This window comes from Paramisgurnus dabryanus, chromosome 8, assembly GCF_030506205.2.
Source record: "Paramisgurnus dabryanus chromosome 8, PD_genome_1.1, whole genome shotgun sequence".
In the NCBI taxonomy this organism is placed as follows: Eukaryota; Metazoa; Chordata; class Actinopteri; order Cypriniformes; family Cobitidae; genus Paramisgurnus; species Paramisgurnus dabryanus.
The window spans coordinates 22,754,364-22,773,311 of NC_133344.1; the positions used below are offsets into that span (position 1 = coordinate 22,754,364).

At 37.8% G+C, this 18,948-nt stretch overlaps 1 protein-coding gene across 3 annotated transcripts in view; it reads right to left on the reverse strand.

Moving 5' to 3' along the window:
- Positions 1–18,948, reverse strand: part of bcas3 (BCAS3 microtubule associated cell migration factor) — a 260,836-nt gene that overhangs the window by 236,169 nt on the left and 5,719 nt on the right. For all 3 annotated transcript variants that reach the window (XM_065281017.2, XM_065281016.2, XM_065281018.2), the window contains 2 exons: positions 15,462–15,543; positions 11,576–11,654 (listed from right to left, as the gene is read on the reverse strand). In XM_065281017.2, coding sequence (XP_065137089.1) covers positions 11,576–11,654; positions 15,462–15,543 — 161 coding nt within the window. The remainder of the gene's footprint in view (positions 1–11,575; positions 11,655–15,461; positions 15,544–18,948) is intronic.

Sequence of the window (18,948 nt, forward strand, 5' to 3'; positions counted from 1 at the left end):
GGTAAAACATCTTGATTGTGTTGAGGAAACTTTTCCCCAAAACAAGACATATCAGTTTTTACAAACCAGCCAAGAAGACATCAAACCACAAATTGTAGGACATGGAAGTATTTAAACCATAAATGAAAAAAGCTGCGACATGTCATACCATTCTGTACTTTAGCATTTTAATTCTATGTGATGAAGAGCCAGATGAGTTTTACATTTGTCGTAACTTCTTTCACAGACACTGAGTAATCTTCAAGTGAAAAAAGTGACGATTGCCAATTCAGCCTGAACTTTTGAGTTTGTGCCCAAACAGCTGCCATATGAGCGACTTCTCCTCTGTTCTGTGGCTTGAGGTCAAGATGGACATGCTGCACATTACATTTATAAGATAGGAGCAGAATGCCTGCTGTGGTGTGATGGACGTTCACACAGAAGCGCATGTAAAAGGCTCCGATGTCTGGTTGGAGGTCTGGGGTCAAGCCTGCAGCTGCAGCTCGGTGTCTGAGATTCATCGGTGATTGATGGAAACGCCACACATGTCTGAGTCCTGCCACTTGGCGGCAACATGCTGCAAAAGCGGCAGAGGTAAGACTGCGTGGCAAAACTGACCTGTGGTTAGTCTGAAACGGCAGCATTCTGCTTTGTGGGACATTGAGTCTACAGCTTCAGCCAGGAGTAGATTACAGCCTGCGTGTAAATGACACAATCCAGGAAAATGTAGCGGCCACCGCAGAAGCGCGAGCACGCCATCTGCCAGCCACAACCCTGTCTCTAGCCACATCGCAAATACATAGAAATTGAGTGAGCGTTTTACAGAACATTGCAAGAAAGTTGTACGGAGAGACAAGTAAAACGACAGTAAAAATCTGTAAAAGCTATTAGTCTGCATTTCTATTTGCCATCGCTGACCTTTCACAGCTGTGGATCCTTAATGTCACGGTGAGAGAGACATGACTATCTACAAACAGATTATCATCACAGCTAAAACCCTCCCTGGATTCAGGCACAGAGATTAATAGGGGCATTTAACTTCTCAAACTTGTCTCAAAGCCACTATTCATTGATTTCAATATAATCTGGGTCAGATCAATCCAATTTAAAGCGTTTTAGAGCCAATGTGACACAAATGATATGCTCCCAGATTGATTCATGGGACAATGATAGCCCTGAAAAAGTATCATCAAATTGGCCACTTCAATCGTTCGGCTTTTTGCATTGTAACTAATGGCCCAGTTCTAATGGACGTAGTGCACGTCCAACATAATAGAATTTCCTCTCACTGAAAATCGAGAGTTCGATTTGAAAGCGTCAGTAAATTTCAATTATCGTTATAAAATCATATCAGTGTTTCGGTGTAGCACACTTTTAGGTGATATTGAGCACAGATATTAAGACCTCCCCCGTGAGTTCAGACATGCCATTTTATCTCTGTCACTTTTGTCCTGACCATTTCTTTAGTAAAGGGCAAGTTAATACATATCAAATTTGATTAAGATAAGGTCAAATAAAGTTCTTGGGTTATCGCAATTTTTTTAAACGAACAGCATGGGATTAAAAAAAAAAATCTTCACTGGTTAAACAAAATAAGATACTGACAATTTTGAAAGACAAATCTAGAAAGAAGTGCGTATTATTATTTCTTTTTATGCATTTCATTAATATGTGTTTTACATAACAAATAGTTGGTGACCTACAAGGGTACATTTGCAAAACTTAACACTAAATTCATTTGGAGTAGCATAACCTCACAGTGCTTCAAACCCCAATATCCACCATCTCAATTACCCGTTTAATAGCTGGTACAAACTCACAAAAATTCAAAGAGGCGCACCTGCGAAATCCATCTCCCCTCGGTATGGTAAGACAATAAAAACTCTTTTTCGGTACTCTGCCTCCCTCATCTGACACCATGACCAGATCGGAAAAGTGAAAGATTAACAGTTCCTCGGTTAAGGTTATATTTAACTATCATTGTAAACATCTGTGTTGCTACAATTATGCTCATTACGTCATTATGTTACAAGCTGGCCAACTCATCACTTTTATAATCTCATAAACTTTTTGATGTCCATATTTTAGCATGGCTCTAAAGCCTGTAGGACTACATTGCGAGGTTTTCACTAACCTAAACGGAAACTGACAAGGGGAAGGACATATAAAATAGGAAGTCTGGAAATGAAGAGGAGTGTTAGCAAATAAATCCATTTACAAGGCGACGTCATCGCATTTTGGCTGCAGCTACTTTACAAGCTTTCCCAAAACGAACAGACAATTACATGCTGTGGAAATGCAAAACAAGTATTGCCTTCAACCAAAATCCCAGCTGTCCTGAGAAACTTACCACGAAACATAATGAGCTTAATTTGTTAACTCAACAAATGTGCCATAAATTCAATAGAATTACATTTATTAGAAGTGGAAGTCTGTTCAAAAATTTAATCGCTTTAAACGATGATCAACTCGCATTGCACGAGATAAAGAAAGATATGAAACCCTTAAATTTTCCTCCGAGGCTTTCTGTGTTATCATTTAAGGAACATGGAAAACAGATGCTGTAAGTGCGAGATATTCCTTTTCAAAAGGTGTTTGAGGAAAATGAAAAAACAGACAAATCGCCGCTATGATCTCTGGACCGTGCTGAGTCCCACGAGCCAGCCTCGTATTGATTTATAACAGCTATTTCCAAGTACGGCAATGTAAAAACACAGATGAAAACAATTACTCTATTTTTGTAGGCAACAAGTGAGGTGGGTGGTAACTGAGACATTTTCGAGAAGAAAAAACTGTCACAATTTTGCGCCCTCTCTCCCTCTGCCCCTGTCTTTCTCAAGCCGAGCTTCAACACACAACAAACGCTGGCCACATCACAGGCTTCGTGGGGCCTGAGGGGGCCCTTTGATTCCAGCACGCCGTGGGCATTAGCAGGAAAGTAATTAGGGTAAAAAGTTCAACCGCAGCTCCATGTCTGCAGCACTGCCAGAAATACATTTCCTCCCCTTTCACTGGGCTCTCAACAGTTTCGTATGCATATTGGAAACACATTGAAATGAGGAGTCTGTTGCAGGGGCCCTGGTGCTCTTGTGCTGGTGTTTACAGCGTTTAATTACTGAAGGATGAAACAGATGCTGGGAAGGAGACGGGATTGACTGTGAAGGTCAGAGTAACAAACAGACAGGTCTGAGAGCAGCTTCTCTCAAATTTCCTGATGGATCATAGATGTCTGTGTGGAAATGAGATTTCATTTTGACAAGATCCTAACCAAAGCTCACCCCCACAATTTCCAAAAAGGTCAAATGCATATCAAAGTTCAGTTTGGTGCATAACGTTACTTTCTTAAGTATGAAGGTGAGAAGAAAATATATCTTTAAAAGTAAATAAATATTCCACATAGTCTCTCAATTATTCGATTATAAAAGCTGCATAATAATTATTTGTCACTATTAAAGACTGACTGCAACAAGAAACCAAAAAGCACTGTAAAAGTTTGAGGAAAGTAGCAAGTGCATTACTCCTAAAGTTGCACAATCACGTAAACGATGTTACATGACCGCGTGCCTCCTCTGTAATTAATCGGAAAGATAAGGAGCTGTAAGCTCATGGAAAAGCGATCCGAAACAAGTGCCCTTGAAAAACAGGGAAAAACTTCAAAGCCACGAGATTCCCAGCCTCTGAGAACGTGAGTTATGTGGCCATCCAGTCAGTGATCATGAAAGAGCACACGGGGATGATCTGAGAGCCAATGATGCACCTGGCCTGAACTTTCCAAATAACTTGAAGGGTGGAGGATCCATCATGGGAAGGAAAAGCATTCATCTCTAACATGACTGTAGAGGTGAAGACTGTGTCTGTCAAATCTATCAGCAGATCATAATGCTTATATCTCAAATTACACTGAAACAAAGAGCAAAAGACAGATATAGTAAAATAAGACAAATGTCTGAGGAGAAAGTGAATGAGGAAGAGCGCTAAACTTTAAATGTCAGGTTTTTACTCCCTGAGCTTCTGAAATAAAGAATTGGACAACTCGGAAGATACATGACCGCAACAGCATTTTATTTCATCTAATCTTTTAAACGTCTGCATAAGAAGCAAAAAGTAAACTGGTTTTAAAGCGACCCACACTGTAGAAAAAAGGCAGTATGAAGTTAAAACAACTTGGTTTTTCCAAGTCAATTCAACCTAATTTTTAAAAGGGCACCTATTATTCAAAATGCACTTTTACAAGGTGTTTGGACATAATGTGTTGGCAGTGTATGAACACAACCACCCTACGATGAAAAAAATCCACCTGCTCCATGTTTTTTTAATCCCCATTAAACCAAAGCAGTCTCATTAGACATGCCGTTTTGATTCTCTCATAAATGTGAGGTCACACTGATAAAGCCCCGCCCATGGCATGTACAGTCCAGCATTAACATAGTTTCCACACTCAGCGATTACTATTTCCACTAGATACTATTGTCTCAGAATGTATTAATCAGATCTATTTTAACTGAAAGCACTCACTGTCTGTTTGTTTGTAAGGAAGTGAGGAGCTGTAGCTCATTTGCATTAAAAGGTGCAGACATTAAAACAGCGCATTTTTGCTCCCTCCCAAATAGGGGCATTTTGGACATGCTATAATAAATTATATGCGGGGTATTTTGAGCTGAAACTTCACAGACACATTCTGGGCACACCTGAGACTTATATTAGATCTTGTAAAAAGGCCATAATTGGTACCCTTTAAGTTTTGGCTTGTGAAAAGTTGACATAACTTATAAAATCAAGTTGAAATTGTTTAACTTATTTTTTAAGTAACATAAAATTCTATGTTGATTTGACATAAATACTGCATATTTTTTACAGTGTGTGCATCGGCAGAGAAAGGAGACAAACTGACTCACAAAAAAGACAATCAAGAGGCATGAGAGACCCATGCTACATCTTATATACAATTTGGATTTGCACTGCACACATATTTCATCCACTTGGGTTAAAGATCACCCAAAAGGGAAAATGAGTGCATAAAATGGATCTCTTTTATCATGGAAAGCCCATAAACGGCATAAGCAAAACCCTAAAAGCACAGATAGTTTTTTGTTCATTACTGCGATTTTACATTGCATGTTAACACCAGCTTTCTCGAAGTTTTGTTCATGTGCGCATGTCTCCGAAAGCAAGAGCAAAATAATGCATAAAAGTCTGTGCTTGACTCAAGCAGTTTGCAGAGAAACTGTGAAAATAAAACCTCATGTTGCATTGACAGGTTCTACAGACATTAAAAGAGATACAGCAGTATAGATTAATACAGATTTTGGGTTTTTGAACGACTATATGAACTACAGGCGGTGAGGTCACTGCCTGCGAGAAACCTGACAAATCTCCAGATCCCATGTAAACGCAATTTTCTGCATAGCCAGTTTATTGATTTGCATGTAAATGCATGAAAACAGATTTCTATAATAAGCAGATTTTTGATAGTTGTCCGCTTATTCTGTGCATGTAAACGCACTCATTAAGTTATGCTTTCCAAACAGATTAATCCAATGTTATTTTTGAATGTTGATTGCGGACAGTGATACTCTTTGGTATACAACAAAAGTAGATGGTCTTCACACAGCACATCTGAATGTATATCAGTTTTTCTCAATTCCAGTTCCTGCGCCCCCCTACCAGAATGTTTAGATGTCTCACTATATTAAAAAAAAAAACATGTGATTCAACTCATCAGCCCATCTCCGAAAAGGCATGTGGGATGGAAGTGAGAAACACTGACTCTTGTATATGAATGTGAATGAGGTATGGGAACTATGATGTGAAAGGGAAAGATCATCCGTGAGTAAAGTAGCTCACCACAACTATCAAATGTCTTCAGCCCCTGGCACCTATATTTTCTTTGTATTAACAAAAGCAGCTTGGACATTCTGTCTTCGGTCTCTATTCTGTAATATACAGTTTTAGGTAAATTATTCATATTGAAATTGACCATGCAACACATTGACACGTGATCAAAACATCCGACAACTATCAGATTCATCTCTCTAGTGCATGTCCACTGATCTCTGCATGATTGCTTTCACTAAGCCAAAAGATCTCACAGTTCCGGGTGTGATGGCAGGAGAATAACAGGCTCATGGGCTCTAAAAGCATCACTTTCCAATCCTCTTTAATCCAGTGTCCAATACAAACGCACTGAGATTTATCATTTAATACACTTAAGAGAGATCCTTCACATCTCAATAAAATGCAATGAAAAGCACAGCTTAATAGCACAGTAGGCTTTGGCTAAATCGCTTTATAAAATAGTCACTGGAGAGAACTGGTTTTCCGCTCCTTTCAGCTATTGTGTAATTAATAAACAGACAGTGGGTGCCAGCAGGACTTCACATGGAGTCAGCTTTAGCTGAGAACAAGTAGAGCCCTGGTCAAATAAAAAAAATAAAAACACATACTACTGATAACACCGGCTTTGTGTGGTGCTCAGTGGAACTGGACGGATTATAGCTTTTGGCGAAGGATGTGATAGTGGGCTGCTCTTTAGAAGCATAAAGTGGGACACAGGTTACTCTACAATAATCATTATTCAAAACTTTGATGAAATAGATAGCACTAGGTTTCAATATAAACAAGATTTCAAGCATCATACATGACTGATACATAAGGTTTCCTAAACTGGGGTGCACAACCCCTGTTGGTTCACAAGTGAATTGCAGGGGGGGTTTGAGTTGATAAAACATTAATTAATTACAATTAAATCATAAAATGTAAATAAATCAATTTAAAATTAAAATATCTAAATAAAGCACCTACTTACAACATTTTTTATTTTATTTGTTTAATCTGCATGTCATGTGAGCATTATATCGGAAAACTAAGAATGAATGCAAAATCGATATTTGTTTTATTTACCGATAAACAAAAAATACCAGATGAATGTCCAATAACATAAATGGTAAGTGTGTAACTATGTAAAATACTACTGATAAAAACTTTAAAACGGATGATAAATAAATGTTTTGGAAGTTAAACTTGCATATATGCTATCCAATTATTGAAATATCTTAAAACCTAGTAAATAATTTAGGTCAAGGGAGTTCGGCTGACAAAAAGTTTGATCTAGATAAACTAATATACCAGGATGATAAAAGAATATACCAAATGTAAAATAGTAAATGTAAAAAACAAATAAAAAGTGAGCCATCAAGAGCCAGATTGCACCAGCGCAAACACCACTTTTGTTGTAAAAAAAAAAAATACTGTCTGGATTTACTAAAGACATGCAGTGAAAAATTAGCACAAAAAAAAGTTATTTTTGAGCTTGACCGTTTTGCATATACATTTGTAGAAGTTTACTTTTCAGACACAAAATTTAAGGTAGAAGAGTATATAAATAAAATAAAATTAAATTGGGTATTTGCGCTATTATTTCTATAGTCTTAAATTGCATTTTTGTGCAACATGCACAGGGTGTGCCATATCATATCGTCCATGATAACACCCGCATAGTTTTTCTACATGATAAAAAAGTCATTTTGCGATATATATGAAATAGTGATGCAATCACTTGCTTTATATGAACTAGATGAACAATTATCCCACGACCCCAAATGTGCCATGATTAATGTTAATGCTATTTATTTGATGTTTATGCGAACAAAAGTGCACTTACTTGTAAAATTGTTTTAAAATTGTAATTTTTAGTAATTTAGATTTTTTGCAAGTCACTTTAGATAAAACCATCTTCTAAATGCCTATATATAAATGTAAAATCTAATTTTTTAATTGTTAGGCAATGACTTAAGTTACTTGGATCTGTTGGGAGTGTATGGGAAACCAGTAGAAAATCTGTGGTAGTCATAGTACCATTTCATCTCTAGTTTGTACTTTGTTTAAATTTGACTCATGCTGTGTAATTGTGTCACTACTATTGCACTTTAATGCTGCTTCTGCCACCTTATGACAATGGATTATGGGTAGTCTGTCATCAAGGACAGCTCATTGGAAGGAAAATGCCAATTTTTTTTTATATCATGATGCCCTAACGTGCACCTTGTCAGTAAATCACCCACAAAAATTCCACTCCCATCTGCACTATTTTGCAATTGCGCTCTCACACTTAGTCTGGCCCATAGTCTCATGCATTTCAGTTAAAATGACGAAAAGCGTTTTGAATTATGTCAGTGTTTTTAAAATTCAGCAGAATCTTACAGAATGTTAAGTTATGCCACGCTATTAACCTAAAGATTTGCAACTATCAATGAGCCAGACATCACGTGGCAAATGTAGTCAAAAGTCTTAATATCAATTCAAAAATGGTTTTACGCCAGAAACAATCTTCTACTGAACCTCTGTATGCTCCTGTCCCTGACACAAGTCCAGCTGTAATCTCCACACTGACAGAGGACTGCATTAAACGATTGCAAAAAACACATCCTCTCCATGGAGATCTGGAAATTTGAGGGGAAGGAAGAGAGGGCACTGTTTTCTGCCTGGTCAACGACTTAATTTCTCCACAACTCGGAGAACAAAAGCAAGCCTCTTGAGAGCTGAACTTTTACCCTATGCAATCATATTCTTTTTTTGCTCTCAAATGGTTAAACACCACTCTTAAGTACTTGAAATACATCTTTAAAGGGCCATTTTCATTTCTTAATATCAAATACTGTCTTAGGTTGTGCCGAATGTTCTGTTTTAAGTCAATGGATTTTTTTTATATTGTTTGTATTTTTACGTCTCTACCCATGCTTTGAATTTTGCAAAGACTTAAGATCCTGTGAAGTCAAAATTAGATTTTGGGTCATTCAACAGAAGTCAACTTTTGTTAAGTTTAAACGGGCTTTGTTAATAAACAAGACCTTGCGCTTCAAAATGTATTCTGTATGAGAAAGAACAGAAACCAAAATATATTTAATACATGTAGCCCTAATTAAAAGTCAAAGAAAATAATAACAAAGGTACTGTGGAAAATCGAATCCCTTCCAGATACAAGCGAAGGCCAACGGTGGATAGAATAGCACACGCATTCCTTGTTAATTCACAGACCGTACCAGCACTGAAGCACCGCACGAAAGGTAGTGTATGTACTTTGCTGTCTGGAAATTCACCAGATCCATACATTGTTTGGACTTAAGGCATAATCCTTTCTATTGATAAAATTATGTCGAGTGTGTCTGGCTGGAATTCTTCAACGAAGGATTTAGCATACATGCTTTTTCCTCTTTCTGGTTTTCCTTTAATTTGCAAATCTTGTAATCTAAGCCTAAAGCTGAGTGAACCAACATCTAAACCAGCAGCGCTGTGTCGGCCAAGGCTGCAAATCTGTTTTCCATTTAAGTGTCAAGACAGCATCCACACTGGTGGTTGACAAAAGCTGTTATTTCGAAATGATTACATACTAAAAATCGTGTGAGGACTTTGGTAAGTTTATGAACTATTTCAGCAAGGGGAAAGATCCCAGAACACTTCAGACTTTCAAAAAAAGAAAAAAGGGGGGAATACAGAACTAGGCTATTTACCAAACACTTCCACTGGAACATAGCAGCAGCAGCAACACCATTCACCCGGAGGCAAACGGTTATGGTTTTCAACACAAGGCATGTTTTCAGCATTAGACCAACCGTTAGCAGTACAAAGCCAAACCATCAGAGTCTGTCTCCATGTCAGGGAGGACACGGTGCGTTTGGCTGCATGAGCAAAGCTCCAGTCTTGGAAACGGCTGTGATGGTGGTCTCCATCAAAGTGTGCCGAGGACAGACTTCCTTATTTTATTTCCTTGCAAGGAAATATTGAGTTAAGATTTGCAGCGTTAGTTTTAGAGGTGGCAGATGTAGCCGAAGGGAGAAGATGAGCCAATAACTGATGCGCCCTGCTCCCTTTCACTCCCTAAGGATGGTATATTTTTTACAGACTGGATTGCCACTCTGTCAAGAGTGCGAGGCTGCGTGTCGCTCTATGGAGCCGGTCGGGTCAGTCAGTCAGTAAGAGAGGTTTGGCTGCCTGACTGCAGACCACTCCCTGGCCCCTCAACTAAGGCTTTTGATGCAGGTTATATGTATAACAAATTACAGGTTTTCAAATGTACTTAGGATTTGTACTTCATAATGTCTAAATGTCACACACACACTGAAGGCTGTGGTTGGGACTAACCCATACTTAAAACGGGTAAACGCCATAAACCAGAGGAATATTTTGTTAGCAAATGGACTTCACCTTGTGCATAGTTTTACATGTTTCCACTCATGTTGTGAGTGCCAGCAGATGGATACAAGCCTGTTTTATTCATTAAAACCATCTACACTTTAAGGGCACACTCACATTATTCAAACCAAACCATGCCCCAGTGCGATTGTCACCCCTACCTACTCCCCCAGGTGCACGCACTCACACTGTACTTTTATCGATCCCGGTCCGGGCGCGCTTTCGTCATTAAGATGCGATTGTTTTGAAAAAAGCAGGAAGTTAAGCTCTCTCTTTACACTGGAACCCACCATTACCAGTAGATTTGCCTAAGAGGTTAAATTATATTTGCGCTTGAAATGGCTGCAATTGTTGCTAAAAAATAGGCATCACAGAGAGCGTGTGATACAATGCAAAGGATTGTTTTAACATGTAACAGTTTATTTGGAATGTCAAAGGAACATATTATTCATGCCTGTTTTTTTTTATTTGCTGAAATAAATAAAATAGGAGTGACTAGGAGAAGTTACACAATACCAGACATTTCAAAACTTCCTCTAAACCTTTATTTTTTTTTGTCCTCCAGTTCTTTTTAGGGTACTATAGCTTCGTTAGCTGGGATTACAGGTCCCAAATTTTCCGCTGTGATGTCTGTGAAGAACAGGGCACTCAAGATCAGCGACTCTGAACTAATTTGCACTACTCTTAGTAGATTGCGTTGGTCGTTATTGAAATCAGCTGTTGCACCTGTGTTATTTAATTTGCGCTTTTTTTTGTAAATACTCTGCATATATTACCACTCCCATTGGCGCTTTTTTTGGAATTGCACTCCCAAGCTAATTTGCACCGTTAAGTACATTTGACCCTAAATGTGTTCAAAGTTCTAAATTTAAATGATGGAAAACAACGGCAAGTAAATAAAATAAGTTTTCAAAATTTTGGAAAAATAGGCTCTCAAGTGGTAGGGCATATGCGCTGTTGTTGCTTAAACCATGCCAACTTGTGGGAAAGCTGCAAAAAAAAGCCTGAATGGATGCCCGCGATTGTGTCAAATGCGTCATCAAGCCACCGTTTTAGTCCCACTTAGAAAATCCTGGATTCAGACATGTTGACAAACTGTTTAACAATCGAACTCTGCAATTCAGTCTTTGTAGCATGTTTCAGCAATAAATTTCTAACATTTATAATGTGTTTAGAAACTGTTTTCAACATTTACAGGGACTTTAACATGTTTTGACAGCCCTAAAATATCTATTAGTCATAGTTTTCATAGGACATGCGAGAAAAAGTGTTGTGTCATCATCCCGGCATGGTATTAAAACTTTGTAAAGCCGGAAAACAACCAGATAAAAACTTGAAATCTCAAGCACTATTATATGCATGCTAGTCCCATCTGACAGCGGAAGTGATGTCATGGTTGTACACTCACCCTGAAGAACCCAAGCTCTTGCACACGCCGAGGAGGGGTCGTTTCTCAGCGAAGCTGTCAGTCTTGAGTGAACCTGCAGCTGGAGGGACAGAAACGGGAACATTAACCGCTGACCCACATGAAGGGGGACATTCATTAGCCACTTGCATGTGAGGCCTGTCATCTCTCAACCAGAGACACCCACCGAACTCGACCCTAAAATGCAGCTACCGCAACAGGAAGTGTGTTCACTGCATTACAACAGATGCTCTGTAATCAAATTGTGCCTTGAAAATGTGCTTCAAAATAAAATACAAAAAAGCTTTTCTGTCAGTTTTGACAAGCACACGTGAACACCCACTCCAACCACAGAATAATGCCCTGATCCAAACAGGGATCAAATGAAATTAAAATACCAGCATGCAAGACATTAACTGGAGACAGAGAGCAGAAACGCCACTTGGCGAAATGTGTCGAACACAAACCATCTCTCCTGGAGAAAGCCTTCAAAGCTTTAGGAGGAGTCTTTTGTCTGACTGGCTTTAATTTTGGGGGTTCTGGGGAATTACAGAATGGCAAAAGGCCGGTAGGCATAGTTTTGGTGGAGAAAACATGTCGCATTAAGTTTACAGATCCCATATTTATCTAATTCTCTTGATTTTAAAGAGAAGGAGGAAACTTCCATTCGTGTCCAGATAGAAGATGTAAGCCTTTGTAAAGCTGCAATTTGGGCGACCATGCCACAATGTTAATCAATTCCAGGAACGCACGGCCCCTGTGGCATGGCGTGAGTGCAAATGTGTCATTCTCGTACCCTTAACACTTTAAAGGGCCCCTTCTTCATCTTAACTGTCACTGCGACTGGTCACGATATCCAATCATAATGCAAATAAAATGGTGCTTTAAAACACAACAGCTGCGTTCGATTCCAAAGTACAGTTAAGAAACCACTCCTGCTTCTCTCTGCGTGCGCCTCGACTTTGGACGTAGAAGTGTTTTTCATTTGTATTCGACAAAAAAAAAAAAAGAATTGTTTGTCTGCTTTTAAATTATGCTACAAAATATTGAAGGAATTGTTTTCTGGAAGACATAACAAATTTCCTGCATGTCAGTAAATAATACATTTAGTGAGGAGGGCCATTGGCATGTCCGCTTTAAACAGGAGGATAAATTTAAGCCAAAGGGAAGGCACTGCTGATACATATAACAGCCTATAACTATCACCTGGACATTAATCACCACAACAATACTGTCAGAGGTCAGAACGTAACGGATGCATGAAATCGGTTTTCCTTTTTTTTTTTTTTGAAAAAGCTGAACTTCCTTCTTGATTCTGGGAAAGCTCCTGCCTTCAAAATGACACCTATTTCAGGACTTTTCGAATCCGCCCACCCAGCTAAAACAATTACTCTTTTTAAATCACACTACAGTATGACACTGTTTGCAGCAAACAGATTGCAATCGGTTTCCCCACTAGTGCAATTCATTTGATTTAGCAGAAAACGCTCTCCTCATGTGTCGGCCGTCTGCTGCTTCTTATTATGACAATTCTCTTTTATCCCAATCCAGCATGCGCTCAATGCTTTTATTGTGCATTGTTGAAATCTGCCGAAAAGACAGAACACAAATTCTGAACATAAATGTCACACCACAATACTATTCAGTGCATTTCTTACTCTGTATTGTTTTTGTTGTGCTTTTTTACATTTTGAATATTGTAATGCGAATTAAAGCTGCTTAAAGAACTTCATTCATTAACTAAAGTCACAATAATACAAAAGACGATAGATAGATGGATAGATGGATAGACAGATAGATAGACAGATAGATAGACAGATAGATAGACAGATAGACAGACAGACAGACAGACAGACAGACAGACAGACAGACAGACAGACAGACAGACAGACAGACAGACAGACAGACAGACAGACAGACAGACAGACAGACAGACAGACAGACAGACAGACAGATAAAATATGTAACAAATAAAACTTAACATACATAATGAAATTGGGTTTGACTTTCCAGATTTTGTCACAAAAATTTGTGAATTAAACTGAACTAAATAAAAAATTGGATGGACATAATCATTACCACTTCTCATCAGGCTTTGTGTATTTTAGTTTAGACATAGCGTGTATTCTACTATTTTGTCCTTCAACAAATGGAGGCATTCGGTGGCCAATGAGTGAGCCGTGATGAAAGAGAAGGAAAAAATCTCAGAAGTCTGCAGATCTTTTCTGCCAGAGCGTTGCTAAAAGTCCAGCCAGCCGTCTGACAGCATGCCAACATAATCGTGAAGGACTGATTTTAATATTAGGATGGGAAAACAGCAGGGCTCTGGCAAGCTCTCCGCACTATTAAGAAACAGGAGGTAGTCTTTAATTTAAACATGATATATGGAAAAGCCAGTAAGGAAGAAAGACGTGGAACTTTATAAATTGTGCCACATCTTAGTCTGAATTGATTCAAAAAAGCATGTAACTGCTGAAAACTGATTTTACTTTCTGCAAATTTCGAGACAAATGACAGTGGCAGACATGACAGGAAAAATAATGTGCCGTTTATGCTACGTATGGCATGTTAGATTAACTTTTGCACTACAAGAGATCACACTCTGTCAATGTATATTTCGAATACAAATATTTCAATACGGAGGTGGACGTTTATTCTTGACAAGCTGAAAATTAAGATGTCACTGGAATTTGGAAGCTGTAATAATAATAACTGAGAGCAGCACAAGCAGTTTTACATAACGTAATGGAAAGACTAATGTAGAAAACTGTTTTATGGATCTAAAATAGTAGCAGGTATGTGTCAAAGCAAAAGCCTGTACCTATTTATTATGCATTGATGGGTAAATAAATTTTGTAAGGTTTAAAAAAAAAAAAAGTAACATTCCCCATCTCTTTATGTTGTTGACATTAAAGACTGTGTCTGTGTTAGGGATGCATAACAATAAATCCCGATTAATCTATAGCAGAATAAAAGTTTTAGTTTACATCATATATGTGTGTGAACTGTGTATAATAACTCTGTATTGATAAATGCACACACATATTAAAAAATTTTTGCATGTGTATATTTATGTATAATTTATATTATATATAAATATAAATACTTAATATATAAATAAAAATAAATAAATAAATGTAAAATAAAAAAATAAATAAATAAATGTAAAATAAATAAATAAATAAATTTAAAATAAATAAATAAATTTAAAATAAATAAATAAATTTAAAATTAATAAATAAATGTAAAATAAAAAAATAAAAAAATAAATAAAATAAAAAATTTATATATATATATATATTTCTATATATATATTTTTCTTACAAATTACATGCATGTGTGCATATTTATATATAAATAATTATTATACACAGTTCACACACATATATGATGTAAACAACATTTTTTATTCTGCTATAGAAAAATCATTATGCATGCCTAGTCTGTGTGCAAAAAAAAAAATGCTTATATTATTACTATTATTTATAATTATTCAAGCGTTTGTTCTTTATGTGACCCAATCTAGGAAAACCCAGTTGAAGTCACTTATTGTGATTTTCTGTTTTCTACACAAAATCATACTACACACACAATGTAAAACCCAGTTGAAGTCACTTATTGTGATTTTCTGTTTTTTTTTTTTGTGAATTTTAAAAGTGAAATCAATGAGTGAAATCAAAATTTTAATCAGAATAAGATAATGAGGCTGTAGCCTGGATTTTACAAAACAGATCACAAATGTTTGGCTGAAAAATGACAGTTCTGTGGTTTATGCATTACATATTATCCCTTAGCATCCTTAGCTGTATTAAACTATATAGTGGCATGTGGGAGAAGCCATATTGAGGCAGTATGAAAGGTGTCTGTATACATGATCACTAATACTCACTGATATGAGGGGCAGGCAGAATCCTGGCAGTCCGTACAGGCCCATGCCGAACCGAGAACAGCTCCTGTGCCTCCCCGTTCAGCTGCAGAGAGAAATAACAAACAGGTTCACTTAAAAGAAACTTGACAGCGAGATGGGAGGAGAAGAACACAGTTCAAAGAAACAGAACAGCAGATGTAAGAGTGAAGACCAGATCTGTAATGATGTATAAACCGTGCAGGTGTCTATAATGACCATTTTTTTATTGTTTATCAGCTAATGCATGCGAGTCATAGGAATGCAAATGTCCTTTATACTGTGGCGTAAATACACTTGTCTGTGAAATCACGCAATGTTCGTTTTGGTTTGCTGTGATGTGGATTGATAATGAGTCACCCAACAACTGGAAGATAAACATCAGACATCTGTGGACAAACCAAAGCAAGCCACTTAAAACACACACACACACACACACACACACACACACACACACACACGTAATGTTATCTGCCTCTCGGATATAAAAGGATTAAAAAAGGACTCAAGCCACAAAACTCTAAACTAAATTTGACAAACATGTTCTTAAATGTCATCCATGCTGTTTAAAGCTGATGTCTGTCATTTTTGTAAATGTTAAACTACTTTCTTCTATCCCAGCTTAGTATGCAGAGACAACTATAAGCATGTAATTTGTACGTTCATTTCCACAAAACATTGCGTAAACATTGTGGCATTACAAAAACATTACTCTGTTTGCATGAAAAACCCAACCAACCTAACATAGCAACATTAGCTCAACCAACACCAGCTCAACCAATGGCAGGAGTATGATGCAGGACCCAAACCAATGGCAAACAGGGATAACAAATCTTTCTGATGATGGTAGTGGCACAGAAATTGCAAGATACACTAAACTGCCAAAAGTTTTGGGACACCTGCCTTTATATGCACATGAACCTGAATGACATCCTATTCTTAATCCATAGGGTTTAATATAGAGTTGGCCCACCCTTTGCAGCTATAACAGGTCCAACTCTTCTTGGAAGACTTTCTACAAGGTTTAAAAGTGTTTATGGGAATTTTGACCAGCACATTTGTAAGGGCAGACACTGATGTTGGACGAGATGAAGGCCTCACTCGTACTCAAATTCATCCCAAAGATGTTCTAGTGGGTTGAGGTCAGGACTCTGTGCAGGCCAGTCAAGTTTCTCCACACCAAACTCGCTTATCCATGTCTTCATGGACCTTGCTTTGTGCACTGGTGCATAGTCATATTGGAACAGGAAGGGGCCATCCCCAAACTGTTCCCACAAAGTTGGGAGCATGAAATTGTCTAAAATGTCTTGCTATGATGAAGCATTAAGAGTTCCTTTCACTGGAAGTGATTGGAACACCTGAATTCAATAAAAATTCTTGGCAATATAGTGTAGCTGATGTTTTAAAGAGTCTTGTGCAATATTATCAACCTTCTTTTTTTAAACAACACACATTCACATCCTGTTCCTGCCCTGCATGACGCCTGAATGATAAAGTGTAACTGTAAGCTGGAATTGCTGATAAACTTGATGCCATTTGGGGGCAAAACAGGAAGTGAAAAAACAATGGGGATGCAAACAAAGAGAGATTTGTTCACACTGCAGGACAAATAATCAATGCCAACTGGAAGAAACAGGCTTCACATGGAGGACGGAGTTTGACTTGAGCCAGCAACTAAACCGCAAAACAAAAGCTACTATGCACCCCTTAAACGCGCCCTCAAAACACAACAGCATGTCCTTGACTAACTGTTATAGGCCAATATCCAGCAACTACAATATCCAGCTATGAGTTTGATTGAGATGCAGCCTTCTCAATCATGTCTCCAATCTAATATTTCGACAACATACCAACCTGGTGGGAAGCCAAAGATCGCCCAAGCAAAAAACTGGGGGTGGCATATCACTAATGGTGAAATATTTAAATTGTTGCCTCAAAGCCTGTCCTTTATTCTTACCTTTGGGTGTTAAATTACAGAAAATCTCCTTGATCACGTTAGCAGCCATGTTATAATCCAAGTGTCCTAAGCAGATAAACGCATAGAGGATGATCGCTCTCTTGCACAATTAGTGGCTTTTTCGAAACAAAGTATGAGAGCTGTGTTTTTATTAAAAGCGCTTAGTTTAGACTTTGTAGCTGCCAAGTGGGAGATTAATATGGCATTTACAACACAGTACATTTGAGGTGAGTACGAGAAAGAAAGACAGAATAAAAAAAAAAAAGAGGAAATGCACGTGGGCCACCATGTAGAAAAAGGCCACATAAAATCCCCATCTGGTAAATGGGGCAGAAGAATAATGGAATTTAGCGGATTGTGAGGTTTACATTAATGCGACTGTCATTGTGCATTACCAGACTGTTCATCCTTGCTTTACGCGGCTTTGCTGGTGGCATCCATCACCAGCCTCTAAGCTATTACATTACTATTTATCACAGCAATATGCAAAATTGAGGCTTTGTTGTTTAATGCGCCTAGTTTCTATGTCATTCACATGGATATGATATAGACGCTACCCAGAAAATGACTCTCAGTGACAGTATTCAGCGAATCACTGCTTGAATTCTTAGAAAGCAAAGAACATTTGAAAGCACAATGTTTAATTAACAGAGCGGGCAATGAACAATGTCTTGTCCATATATCAAAGCAACATAGATTAGTGATGGCTCTTCTCTTGTTCTTCATATAATATTGCTTCATATAATATTGAAAATAGATAAACCTCTGTTCTGATTCCCTGCAACAATTTATTATTTTAGATTAAAGACTCTGCTCCCGATAACAAATCAGATACAGAATGGCTGGGCGATACAGAACAAAATTCTTATCTGTGGGACAGGGCAGGGGTGCTGCACCCCATAATTTCACAGGAAAAATGTAATACAAATGTTGGTTCATTTGTATTTATTCATCCGGTGCAAGTGCAAACATATTTACATAAAACTGTGTTATAATTAAAACTAACGTTTAAAAGTATGCAGTATACAGTTGAGCGTATGGTTTGTTAAACTGGCTTTTGGACACAATGTCTGTTTCGAATCTGTGTTTTGCAGAAATCGCCCGTTTCCTATCACATCAAAAAACCATTTATTTTCAATAAAATTAAGAAAATGTTTAAAAAGGCCAATATCCAGCAACTACAATATCCAGCTATGAGTTTGATTGAGATGCAGCCTTCTCAATCATGTCTCCAATCTAATATTTCGACAACATACCAACCTGGTGGGAAGCCAAAGAAAGCAAAAAACTGGGGGTGGCATATCACTAATGGTGAAATATTTAAATTGTTGCCTCAACGCCTGTCCTTTATTCTTACCTTTGTGTGTTAAATTACAGAAAATCTCCTTTATCATGTTACCAGCCATGTTATAATCCAAGTGTCCTAAGCAGATAAACGCATAGAGGATGATCGCTCTCTAGATAGGCAAAATCGCGTAGATAATCGGAATCGATTTTCCTCGATTATGAACCCGA